This window comes from Bactrocera latifrons, unplaced genomic scaffold (assembly GCF_001853355.1).
Source record: "Bactrocera latifrons isolate USDA-ARS-PBARC rearing strain unplaced genomic scaffold, ASM185335v1 scaffold_244, whole genome shotgun sequence".
NCBI classification, from domain to species: Eukaryota; Metazoa; Arthropoda; class Insecta; order Diptera; family Tephritidae; genus Bactrocera; species Bactrocera latifrons.
Genome location: NW_017536008.1, coordinates 373,029 through 387,026, shown reverse-complemented (window position 1 = coordinate 387,026; position 13,998 = coordinate 373,029). Strand labels below are relative to the sequence as shown.

Genomic DNA, 13,998 nt, shown 5'->3' with positions numbered 1-13,998 from the left:
TTTAAAACTAAATTAATTCCCTTTAATCATGATTAAATTTTAATTAAATTTAATTTCAATCACGAATTAAAAAGGAAATAGTATTTAATCTTAATTTAATCAGTTAATTAAGTTATGAAAATACTGTAATCAAATTATTAATTATTAAGATTATTAATCGATTATTAACAGCTCTGTATGTACAGTATCGTATCATTCACTGTTTTATATTTGTTTACTTATTTCAGATGACAATTCTAAAAGATGTAAATTCATACTTTGCTTCCTTAGAAATTAAAAATGTTACTGTTGAAGACGCTGGAAAATACAAAGTAAATGCAAAAAATGAGCTCGGTGAGAGCAATGCCACCATAAGCCTTAACTTCGACAGTAAGTCACACTTTAATACAATTAAGAATATTAAGCAAATCATTAAATTTTTATAATCACATATTGTGATGATTAAGGCATATCGAATAGTATTCACTCTTTTTTAATATATAAATTAGAATTTTACGTTTCAAATTAAGTACAACGTTATCTTGTTTTGGTGCAGTTCAACTTAGGTTTGTGTTTATTAAAAAAGTAAACACAATATCACTCCATCTCTTCTTACATAACATGGCTTTACATTTTATATTTTGCATTTTAAATTAGTGGTACTAATTTAATGTCGCAAACTTGGCACATTTATTGCAAACGTCGCACAATATTTTAAGTTGGATCAAACTAGACTCAGAGTTCTAAATTTTACTAAAATCAAAATCGGTTCAGTAGATGCAGTGTGTACCAATAGAGAGAACGTTATTCTCACAGCTCGCGGTGACATTGTTTGTTTACGGATTTTTGTCAAATTTTTCTAACGCTCAGTAAGGTTTGCTATTTCATCCTATCACGTCCTCGTGTGGTTGCAGGAAATGCAATTATCCAAAAGTAAGCTTTATATCACAAGTCGACAGACTTTTTTTTCCTTAATTTCATGAAATCAACATGGACGATCTCTATTACCTACAAGCCAATGCTTCGCATCTAGCTTTCACGTCTTAACATGGATACATTGCGTGCAAAGTTTGACGGGTCGTTATTTCTGAGAAATGACAAAGTTAAATAGCTGCGAGTCACCAAAAATGCCATAAAATTATCTGCATAGCAAAAAAATAAATCCATTTCGACCGAATTTGAGTGATTTATTTCATTTTAACATAACGTCGCTCTTGCAGGTAGTTTCTTTGTATAGATATACAGTTAATATAAATTAAAAAGATGACATAACATTACAAGTAAATATTTTTTTTTATGAATTCGAGTCACTTAAACCTTTCAAATAGGTAGCATCTTAGGAGATCGAAATCTTGTGTTCAATTTGTAATTTTCTTTTCTAGCGCTTGTTTTTATGAAAATAAAATAATGATTTTGCGTGGGAAAGTAAAAGAGATATTAAAAGTATTGATCATTACTTTTTGCACATTTCATTTTAAATACTTTTTTTTTGGCAATTTGTGGATACAATACAAATAGAAATGTTCGTCTTTTGAAGCTAACCCAATTTTATACTTCTGATGGTTGTCCCGGATTAATCCCTCCATTTTTATCTCCAGTGACAATTCTACACAAAACTGATTTTCTTTCCGGTCTTGGAACATAGATATGTTCCTTGGCAAAAAAGCAAAGTTCGTAAATGAACCCGTGCCACGTCCACAAAACGCCATTAAAGAAAAACATATAAAGTGCTATAACTAAGCACTAAATTAAGATATAGAACTATAATTTGGGAAAGAAGATCGCAGTAGCAGGGGGCACCTGAGGGCAAACAAGTTTTGAAAAAGTGGGCCGCACCCTCTAATAGGTATAATGTACCTAAATATCACACCGTTCAAACCAAAATAACGAAATTCGATATAAATCCTATAAGCACCCCTATCGGAACTGTGAAAATGAATGAAATCAGATAATAACCCCGCTCATTGCCCATATAACGGGTAATGTTAAGAACTACTAAAAGCGCGATAAATCATGGACTAAAAATTTCAAAGGCATTCAATTTTATCAACGCCCTCTTGAACGCCTCCTTCCGGGAATTTGATTATAACTTAACTACGACCTCATCGAATAATGGATTTTAAAAAGTAACAGTTTTTATTTTAATACTAGCTGACCCCGCAGCCGTTGTCCTGCGTGAAATTATGTCTTTTGGAATGAAAAGAAAGTTAAGTTTATCATATTATTTTTTTAATGTAACGCAGCTTGATAAACGACATTTTTGGTTTCTGTTCCGATGTACAAAAAAGATGGGTTTCCAACTCGTGAGCACGCCACTTATATCTGACCATGTAAAAAACATAGCATTTCTAAATTTATGCCACACACTATGCGACTATACTTGTGTCCTGTTGATTGTCATCTCAAATGCAATTTTCACTGGAAACGTTATACGTTTAAACTGAAATGGCTAATCGTTAGAACTCAAAGAAATTCTTTCGTCCTAATGCATTAGTTGACAACACACCTACATAGATGCCCATCTTCTGGTTGGCCTTGCTTTCTGTGCAACTATTTGACGATGCATTCCTTGTATAATATCAAGGTATTTCCGAATAGAGCAACGTTCTCGCAAACGGAGCACTGACGAAATGTTAATTTTGTTGCTGGCGGAATTTCCACTGGCTGTGCTGTATTCTCTGGGTTGAAATATACTCTTTCGCCATTCCTCAAATTAACTGCGAGACGCACAACAGTTGGAACTCGTTCATTAATTGCAAAAGTAAATAGCCTACAAAGGGCTTTATTGCAGTTCAGGTATCGACCGCATCGTTCAAGACCAACAACCGCCATGTTGCTTCCTTTGGTGACGTAATTACAAACGGTGACGTAATTATCAATTACATTAAACTGCAGTATTTAACATTGAAATGAGTTTTGAATGTAAATTAGACAATAATGGTGAATATAGTACGATCCGTGTGTTGTCAACTTCGATATTCACTAATCTAAATTGAATGCTAAATGTTCTGCCATTATCGTCTGGTAAGCGACGGCCACAGAGTGGATATCCAACATTTCAAGTTCGTGTTTCCGAAAGAAAGGCAAGTGGATAGTGTTTGGTGCATTTATTGTCAGACATACAAACCGAAGTGGGATTGTGGTGTCCGATAGAGAATGTTCTGCCATTATCGTCTGGTAAGCGACGCCCACAGAGTGGATATCACACATTTCAAGTTCATGTTTCCGGAAGAAAGGCAAGTGGATAGTGTTTGGTTCATTTATTGTCTGACATACAAACCGAAGTGGGATTGTGGTGTCCGATAGAGATATTTCTGGATCAGGAGTTTCCGCAGAAATGATTCCATCAATTTGATCTGGTGTAACCACCATCCAAAAAGGAATGTGTGCGTGTGGGAAACCTCTCTTTTGCCACTCAACAGAGTACATCTAGCATCTAACAGCATCACATATACGTTGCTTCAAGATAAAATCCACCAAACATCATAATTGATTGCTTGCTGATTAAACGCAATCCATAATTCCGCACTTATGTCACCGCATCCTGGGAGTACTTCTTGCCTTGGGCTGCCATACGTTGATGGTAAAAAGAACTCCGACCGGTATTAGGGCCACCTCTTCGCAATTGATCACTTTGTGTGAAACACACGTAAAGTTTTCACTGAATAGTTTTCAATAATTTTTCTTTTGAATAGCCGGAATAAAAAGCAGGCGGCGTAAATTGAACAATTTACAAATCAAAATATTGAAAAACAGAACAAACAAAAATTTAAAAAATTTGTATGTAAAAAAATTACTTTTTGGAATAATCCAATTTTCCGACTTTTCCTCATGAAAAGTTAAATTTTTTATTTTTAATTCTAAACCTTCCCCGAGCCGCAACGAACAACCTTTGAAAATTTGATCAACATTGGTGTTGTTAGCGTTACTAACAAATAAACATTCATTCCTTTGTATGGGAAAAGAAAAGGTAAAAACCATCTTTGAACCTCAACGAACATTTTAAAAAAAGAATTGACAAAATTGGTTCAGTTCTGCCAGCACCTAAAGGAATTTCACCGGCTTTAATTCCTTCAAGTTGCAAGAGTGTAAAGCGTTCGGCTACACCCGAACTTAATTCTTCATTGCTAGATTATGTATTGTAGGTTTAAATTATTAATTGTTAATTTTGCATGTGAAGGTGGAAGATTCCAAATAGTAGTGGGAAAGAAATAGGTCTTAAGGGCTCTCCATTTACTGCGCTTCTTACTCAACCGATGTTTATTGCAAACGCACAAAAAGTGTTTTTGGGTTGAAATCGGATTTATTGCTATCGCGTTTAGAACTTTGGCTTAGGTGCTAAGACAGTATACATACATGTTATTACATACCTATGAATACATACATATATATGTACCGTTGATTTTAACTAATTTTATACAATTGTTTGAGTTGGTTTTAGATCTTCTGTGGTACTTGTTTCTTCCATTCTGGTCATAACATGTAGATCAATCTTATATTTCCCGTATCGTTTGCAGTAGTTGTTGACTCTAAAAACGTATTGTGCAATAGTTATATTTACATTTTAAAATAATTATACCAAAAGTAATAAATACCCTTTAGATAATCAGAACAATTTCGTGTTTTCTTACAGTAAAAGATACGTAGTTTGTACACCTTCTGTGATACTTGTTCCTTCCCTTTGATCATAACAAGTAGATCAACCTTATATTTTCCGTATCCTTTAGAGTAAATATTGACTATAAAAACGTATATTATTTACGTTTTTAAAACAACTGCATATTTGAGCACTTGAAACATCGAATTGGTGAGTAGTCCTGCGTAAAGTTTTGATTTGGCACCAAACCGTACGTAACGGTTTTCGATACCTGAAGAGGCGGTTCATGCGTTCAGAACGGGAGCGGTAAAAGTTCTGCGAAAATTGGTTCAAACTTATTGGAAAATACTATATTTTGAAAAATAACAAAGCAATTTTCGATGCTTAAAATTTGTTTTTATTCTCTAATCCCGAAATATAAAAATCAGCCTACTTGACACATACACTATATACTATTTGTTTGTTCACATGACCTGTTGGTAGTCTTTAATTCCGTTGTAAATACTCATTTTACAAATCAACAATAGCTTACTCAATTATTTTTGCTTCAAGCATATTTGTATTCGCCTGGAGCTTATATTCTAATAAGTGCTTTCTTTGTTGAGAACACTTTTTTGTTAAATTAATGCAATTAATTTTTGATTAATCTAATGCTATTTTAATACTTCACTTTCTCTAATCAACTGAAAATATTTCTATTTAAACGTAAACATTTTGCCCAAAACCGGGTCTATATACACATAGTACATTACATAAGAGGATAGGAATGCTACAAATGCTATATAAAACAAATAATGTCGGAGCTAATAAAAATGTCACATTACTTCATATTTATTCTAAGTTATGCGCGTTTTCTGATACTCAGTAACAGAAATATTAGGTTTATAATTTGCAAAAGCTATGTATACGTACATAAGTTAATATGTTATCTTAAAGCTTTTAAGCCAAAACAGATATTTTCACTACAATTTAAGAAAATAGTCAAATCGTAATATATCCTAGCCCAAGTACTAGAAGTAGAAAGTAGTGATCGTATTGCATAGATTACCTTATTGGCGACAAATTTTTTACATGAATTTCGGACATGTAAACCTTTTCTCTACTTTTCATTGTCACATTCACAAAAAGTTGTTAAAACATGATCAAGGGCGGATCCAGCGGGGATGGTTTGCAGGGGTAACTGAGGGAGAGAGAGAGGGAGAGCTACTTAGTGTGATTCTTCAAAACGAATCAATCGGCCTTGCGACAGCATCAAACGTCATAACAACATTGGTTGCAACACTGAACACGCGAAGAATGAATGCTGATCATCACTTTAATGAATTTTTTTTTTCAAATGCTTCAAACGCGATTTTCCAATGAAGTTCTTGAAAGTTTTAATTTGAGTCAGCTGTTACTAAAATCAAATCGTTCTCCTCTAGGCTATAAGGATCTAGCAGTCGCACAGGGCTGGTTGTCGATAAACTAAGCGCGCCAGTTGGATCTCCATGGTCCTCTTGGTCTTCGACTAGTCTAACTTGTTCCCACTTTGATGTACGTGGGGCAAGAGTTTAGTTTGATGCTACTGGTAGTGAAAGCGGGATCTTCTTTATAAAATGAGTGAGCTCAAGACTTGTATTGCTGCCGCTCTGCTGTCATAGTGAATGCACACGATCCCGCAAGAGTCCGTACTTCGGAGCAATATGCCTACAGGTTAATTGGACTGAGTAGATTTAAAAAAATTGATTGAACCAATCGTTACAGTTTTTTAAAAGCGTTTAAAATAGATACCAATGCTATTTCCAAGCATTGAAGGTGTTATGGAAGGCATTGTCCGGAATAACCTTGAGAGCCGAGATGCATGCTGCTTGGATCCCCTCTGTGGTCTCAAAATGGCGTGTGCCACTAGGAAGATTGCCTATTTGGCTCGGAATCATATTCAAAGATCCATCACCTTTGACTACGTTATTCAGAAATTGGGGGTCACTTTCACATATGTTCAAATTTTCTTGGCACGCTCGTCGTCAGTGCGCACTTTTGGAACCATCTTCGTGAACAACACGCGCCTGTTCAAGTGCTTCGTCACAATGGCATGAACCACAGATTTTGATAAATTTAACACCTGGGCAATTAAACGAATACTTAGTCGACGGTCTGAGTTCAAAACTTTGCGCACCCGAGTCACATTGTCGGTGTTTGTCGAAGTCACATGTCTCCCAGAACGGTCTTCATCAAAAGGCCTAGTGCCACTGAAACACATTACTTCTTGCTTTGCTTTAACATCTGGGTAAGCCTGCTTGATCATATTAAACGTCTCTGTCGCAGATTTACCGAGTTTCACATAGAATTTAGTCACGTACCTCTGCTATAACGAACGCTGCATTTTTGGCTTGCACCACTCACAGAAAGACATTGCGCGAAAATGTTTGTCCTGACTCTCTAGGTGCTCGGAGACAACAAACCAGCCACTCGTTCGTAAGATAGGAACGATTCTACCGAATCCAGCGTGCTCCGAAGTATAGTCGCGGCGGAAGAAAATCAATCCTATTACTTGTGAGAGATACGGTAGCCTTAAGCTGAGCTTTACAGAGAACTTCTTTTATAAAACTGACACTCCAACCTTCTCTACTAGCTTTCCCTTTGATTGAAAAAGCCTCTGGGATGCAGTGGTCCTTTCACATAACTAGATGCCCTGAGGTTGCAAGTCGAAGCAAAGCACCTGCGGGCAATATCCACGTGAAAATGTAAATATGTGAACATGCTTCTTAGAGAATGTAGCTCTTTCGAGCGCGATTCGCAATTCGAAAACGACATCAAACATTATTGGATTTACTGGTTTCGTAAAGGTAAAACGCAACCTTTGGTGTGAGGTGTTTTGTTTAGTACAAAGTGATGTACAAAAAAATAAAAATGTAAATGTATTACTTAAGTTATTTGTCAAGCAAATTAAAATACTTTGAAGTCTTTAACTTTTTCGATTTGAATGAGTCCCTAATGTTTGGCTATATCTATAATTATGAGATTTCAATAACCTTTTCCATAATATGTATGGGTATCATTTTTAATATTACATAAGTAAAATATGTATTTATTCCCATAACTTAATACCTGGGGTATCAAAATTTATGCATTGAAACTAATTAATTTACGAGGGTAGTTATGTATAAACTTTCAATCTCGTTATTGTATCCGATTTCGCATATCCTTTGAAAACATATGATATTATATAACATCACAAAAAATTAGCGTATAAGTTCCAAACTTTTTGCAAATAAATATACGTAAGCTCTGTATTTTCGGATTAAACAAATGTTCAAAAGTTAAAGCCATCCAATCTATATGTATGTATAAATTTAGGCGATGAAGCACCGGTGCCTGAAGACGGCATTAAACCCACGTTTACTGAACGTCCAGTTATACGCCAAAGTGAGGACGGAGGCAATGTAACCTTTGAATGCAGATGTGTCGGAGATCCAAAGCCAACCGTAACGTGGTACGAACTTATAAACAATATATTCATGACAAAATTGAACGATAAACTCAGTATTGAAAATATGTACTTTATTCTCCTCAACACAAATAAAAAAGGTAGAATTTTAGTTATGATCCTTCTAAAATTCTAAATTCTTTGTAAATGTAAATATGTATGGTACAAGCATGAATTAAGCGTTTTCGATTCACCGAGCGTTAGAGAAAGATATTCAAAAAGTATTCAACACTTCCGTTGCAACTCTGACCAAGCTATCCTATGACACATCCATAATTATGTTGCGATTCACACTTTTTTGGAGAAACTATTCGTTCAGCTTAAAAAACGTTTTAGTAACCCCTTAGATTTGTTTCTTTTAAATAAATATAACTTGTTTTAAATTAAAAAAAATTTTCAATGCGAGTCTTTCACACTAATAAAACTGCTCTATGCAAAACAAAACTTTATAGCATTGAAGACAGCGGGTATATCTCTTCAAATATTAAAGATCTATGGTTTTTTTTAACTTGAATCGTACCGTGCTAGTTTTGCTAATATATTAAATAAATAAAAATACATAAATTTCTGTTGAGGTGAAGTAAAATACGTATACGTTACATACTGAGTTTAAAAAGAAAAGAAAAAACATTATTCGTCGTCCGATTTGTCCTTTTTAAAAAGGTTTCATGGCCAAAAGGAACTCAAAGAAGACGGGAGATATAAAGTGTCCTTATCTTTGGATCAAAAACTATACCACATGGCACGATTAGAAATCAGTAGTGTTATTTCAAGTGATCAAGGAGAATATCGCGCACGTGCAAGAAATCAGCACGGCGAAGGTGTGGCTACAATCAACCTAAACTTTGAAAGCGGCTCGAAAAAGTAAGACAATTTGTGTTCATTTAAATAAAAACTAATTATACTTCGTGGTTCTGGTGGCAAACATTTTTACATACAAACTTACATCTATAACATTCCTTAAATTTATAATACAAAATACTAGTGGATCCGGCCACCCGTTGATTATTCATATAATAAACTATCCAATACAGTGAAAATTTCATTTACGGATAAAGCGAAAACGTTTTTGTCGGTATAAGAATACAGGGGATTGTTCTTGAAGCTTAATTTTGAATATGTTTAAACAAATAAATGGCAATGGGAAACATAACGAATCTGTTTTCTCAGTTACGTTAGCAGCACTCTCAATTATAGTTAAAAAAAGTTTCTTTACCGAAAGAAGGAACCTTTGTTAAGTTTACCTGAACTTTACTGACAAATGGCTGCTAAACATTGAGAAAATAGCCCTTAAGATTTGGTATTGTACTGAAAATTACAATTACAGTTGAACTTTCCTAACTCGAATCGAAATAATGCACTAAAAAACTTCGAGATATGGCAGGAAATTTTCATGCAATTTGATTTCTATTGCTAATTTAAGAGTTCGAGTTATGGAGAACTTCCAGTTTGAGATATGGAAGTTCAACTGTATTATATTTTTGGGGGATTTGAATACATTCATATGAATATATTCAGTAAATACACAAATAACAGACTCTGACAAACCGGCCTTTCTGTCCAGTTGTTACAGTTGTCCGCTCAATAGAGCGTCCATTTAATACAGATTTCACGGTATTTTTTAGATACAACTAAAATAAAACATTTCAGTTAGTTAAATTCGTTGGCACTTCAACTTCACTCATACCGCTCTTTTGCATTAAGAATTTTATGTAAAAAAATGGTATAACATATATTAACATTTTATTTATGTTGAATTATCATCGAATTTTGAAGCCGGCGAACTTCAGCAATAATTTCTCTCTCAATGTGATAAAGATTAGTGAAGATTTATTTTTTACTATTAACTGGATAAGTGCCACGAAGTTTGTAACATACAGTAGTAAACATCTGATATACTATAAAATATATATTTATATGATCAGAGTGACGAGCTGGATTGGTTTAGCCATGTCCATTTGTCTGTATATACGAGTATACGAAACAGTACCTCAATTTTTTAGGTTTCGCTCTGAAATGTTGTTGTTGTTCTTTTTTTCTAAAGAAGCAGCTTATTTGTTGGATCCGTAGGCATCGAACCATCCTAGCTTGCACTACAAACTGAACGAACAAGATCAAGTTCTTAGAACTTTGATTTCTCTGATAGTTCATTTAAATTACTTAGTCTGTTTAACATAGTTTCAATTGAAAAGGTCTGCCTAATTAGTAGTAATAACATTGTGTTTTTAGTAAAGAAACATATTTTAAAACACAAATAGACTAAGCATTGAAATAATGAGTATTTTCTCATATATTATGTATCATTCGATGACCTCGTTAGCATGGTATTTGTTTTCATAAATATCTTTTGTCAGCAAAATATGAAAATACATATTTAAGTACGCATTGTGATAGCTATGTTTGTATGTAAAAATTTCACCATTTGTGTAAAAATGATTTTATACAATAAAATTATTTGAAATAATTAAATTAAGAATACGAAATAAAATTATCAATTCAGAATTCCGGATGGTAAATCGCCGCGTTTTCCGAAAAAGCCAATCATTCGACAAGAGGAAGACATATTAATAATGGAATGTATATTAGAAGCACATCCAGTCCCCGACATAACATGGCATTGTGCCGATCAAAAAATTGAAGATTCAAAGCGTACAAAGATGTCAAGAAAGGCAATTTCTAAAGATATATATGTGTTAACATTGGAGATCCAAAACCCTACCAAGGACGATGGTGGGAATTACCGTTGCAACGCCGTAAATGTGTATGGTGAAAGCAATGCTAATATAGCACTAAATTTTCAAGGTATATTACAAAATATACGTCCTCTGTGGTACGTTGGATGTAACAACGTTATTATATTAGCTATCCAAAAATTAAAAACACAAAATGTACAATTATTATCGTAGTGTATGAATATGTTATATAGTTTTGTATATATGTATTTAAACTTTGCAGTCATATCAACTAGTTATAAATAACTTTATACATTAGCTGTGTATCAGAAGTCCAATTAATTACTTGACTGTCCCTCTCCATAATCAACTGGTATTTTTTTAGATTGCCGACAGAAGATTAGCAATTTATAAAATAATAACCCATTGGTATATTATTTTACAAATGGTACCAATTTTTGGGTTTTCTGTTTTGTTAGATTTCAGACAGGAATTTCTAATTGAAAACTGTTGAATTTTCTAATCGTCAGGAATATTGTTAAACGCTTCTACTAATACATACGTACTGAACAGCTGAAGTGACTTACAGTTGGTTTCAAGTCACTCATTCGTTTAAAATAGCACTGCGATGTTTTGTTTCCAACGAGCAAATCAATTCATGTGAGCACTCAAAGCAATAAAGGCAATAACATGCATGACAATTGGCTTTGTAAGCATTGTATATCACTACATAAATATAAAGGAAAGCAGATATTTGTGTTATAATCTTAGTCATGTTATTCAATTGCCCTTTAAAAAAATATAAATATAGTATGTAGTAGTATTTTAATTGTACTATTATTACACATTACTATTAAGTTTTTTAAGCTCACTTCGATTATAAAAATTTACATCAAAAAGTTTTTCGAAAATTTATTTTCCTTTTTCCCATACATACATCATGCATGTCAGACTTATTGCTTTTTAGGTGGGCAATGAAGACAATGGTTTATATTACATTGCCTTGCTATTCTAGTCCACCTCTTAAATTGTTGTAAACGATATCAAAAAATGTTAATGCAATAGGTCACTGGTTGCATCGGTGATATCAAGTGCATTAGTGCGTCAGTCTAATACGTACCATCATTTACACCAGAAATGTAAAAAACTGGGGTTATTTTTTATGCATGTTTTTGTTTTAATATTTTGCATATTTATATGTACTATAAATCTTAAGCTGATATAAAACTGATGAAATTCTTTATATAGAATGTCTCAAAATTAACGCAAGATTTAAATTTGCCACCATTTTAATTAATCTTTCACAGCTGACGATGTTTAAACACTGTTCCGTCCATATTTTATATGAAATTTTCAACTGGCCGGGCTTAATTGTTTTTTGGAATATTGTGAAATAAGAAGACACATTTTCTATCCTGTAACAGTCCATTTCTACTAAGCTAAGCTGTCAGCTGTCGATTTATTTATTTTTTTCAGAGCTGTCAACACTTTTCTACATAAATGGTGGCAAATGTCATTATTGCATTAATTTTGGAACACTCTTTACGTATACTTTTTGGAAGTAACATTTTATGTTTTTATACGGTGCACTGGCAGGTTAGGAGTTTGACTTCACATTTGTAAAACAGTTATTCATATTGTACGAAATACAATCAATTAACTATTTTTCTGTGTTTATTACGAATAATGTTATTTCATTCCTTTTATATTTTGCTTTGTTTTTTATTTAACAAATTTTTAGTATGTGTTCTTTTTCTTTACTAGCGTCGACACAGCTTACGCGATTATAGCCGAGTTAACAACAGCGCGCTAGTCGTTTCTTCTTTTCGGTACGTGGCGCCACTTTGATATTCCAAGCGTTGCCAGGTCCTTCTCCACTTGGTCCTACCAACGGAGTGGAGGTCTTCCTCTTCCTCTGCTTCCTCCGGCATGTACTGCACCGAATACTTTCCGAGCTGCAGTGTTTTCGCCTATTCGGACAACATGAAATAGCCGGTGTAGCCGCTGTCTTTTAATTCGCAATGTCGTCATATATCTCATACAGCTAGCTCATCGTTCCATCGAATGCGCTATGCGCCGTGGCCAACGCGCAAAGAACCATAAATCTTTCGCAGAACTTTTCTCTCGAAAACTCGCAACGTCGACTTATCAGTTCTTGTCATCGTCCAAGCCTCTGCACCATATAGCAGAACGGGAATTATGAGTGACTTATAGAGTTTGGTTTTTATTCGTCGACAGAGGACTTTACTTCTCAATTGCCTACTCAGTCCGAAGTAGCACCTGTTGGCAAGAGTTATTCTGAGTTTGATTTCCATGCTAACATTGTTGGTGGTGTTTACTCTGGTTCCAAGATAGACGAAATTATCTACGGCTTTAAAGTTATGACGCGACGACTGTTTGTTTAATGGCAGGAGATACTTCGTCTTGCCCTCTTTCGCTATCAGACCCATTTGCTTTGCTTCCTTATCCAGTCTGGGGAAAGCAGAACTAACGGCGAGAGTGTTGAGGCCGAATTTATCAATATCATCGGCGTACGCCAGCAGCTGTACACTCTTATTAAAGATTGTACCTGCTCGATTAAGTTCTGCAGCTCGAAATATTTTCTCCAGCAGCAGGTTGAAGAAGTCGCACGATAGGGAGTCACCTTGTTTGAAACCCCGTTTGGTATCGAACGGCTCGGAAAGGTCCTTCCCGATTCTGACGGAGCTTTTGGTGTTGCTCAACGTCAGCTTACACAGTCGTATTAGTTTTGCGGGAATACCAAATTCAAACATCGCCGCATAAAGGCAGCTCCTTTTCGTGTTGTCAAAGGAAGTTTTGAAATCGATGAAGAGGTGGTGTGTGTCGATTCTCCTTTCACGGGTCTTTTCCAAGATTTGGCGCATGGTGAATATCTGGTCGGTTATTGCTTTGCCAGTTTCCTTTTACCGAATTGTTGACGAGTGCTCTCAGTGATTGCAAGCCGAGTAGAAAATCATTCGGCTATCTATTGTGATTGCAGATTTGCAGATATTGCGATGTAAAAGAATAATTTCTGACCACTCCCAAGTGAATGACGATCAGAGAAACATGACTCCATCCTCCATGTGTTTCTATCACTGACATATAATTATCAATTAATTTTCTGAAACTATTGTAAGGTTGCGGACGTGTGTTCAAAAAGTATCGCAAACTTGCTGACAGGTTTCTTCGATTGCAGGGGCGTGGTGCATCATGAGTTCTTGCCACAGGGAAGAACGGTCAATAAGGAATATTACCTGCAAGTTATGCGCAATTTGCGCTAA

At 34.7% G+C, this 13,998-nt stretch overlaps 1 protein-coding gene across 21 annotated transcripts in view; it reads left to right on the top strand.

The window, feature by feature from the left end:
• LOC108969215 (twitchin) overlaps window positions 1–13,998 on the top strand; it is a 102,971-nt gene that overhangs the window by 7,488 nt on the left and 81,485 nt on the right. For 16 of the 21 annotated variants that reach the window (XM_018933773.1, XM_018933767.1, XM_018933768.1 and 13 more), the window contains exons 5-8: window positions 228–369; window positions 7,913–8,048; window positions 8,706–8,906; window positions 10,543–10,844. In XM_018933773.1, the coding sequence (XP_018789318.1) occupies window positions 228–369; window positions 7,913–8,048; window positions 8,706–8,906; window positions 10,543–10,844 (781 nt within the window). The remainder of the gene's footprint in view (window positions 1–227; window positions 370–7,912; window positions 8,049–8,705; window positions 8,907–10,542; window positions 10,845–13,998) is intronic. The other 5 variants (XM_018933779.1, XM_018933771.1, XM_018933778.1 and 2 more) reach the window with 1 other exon arrangement.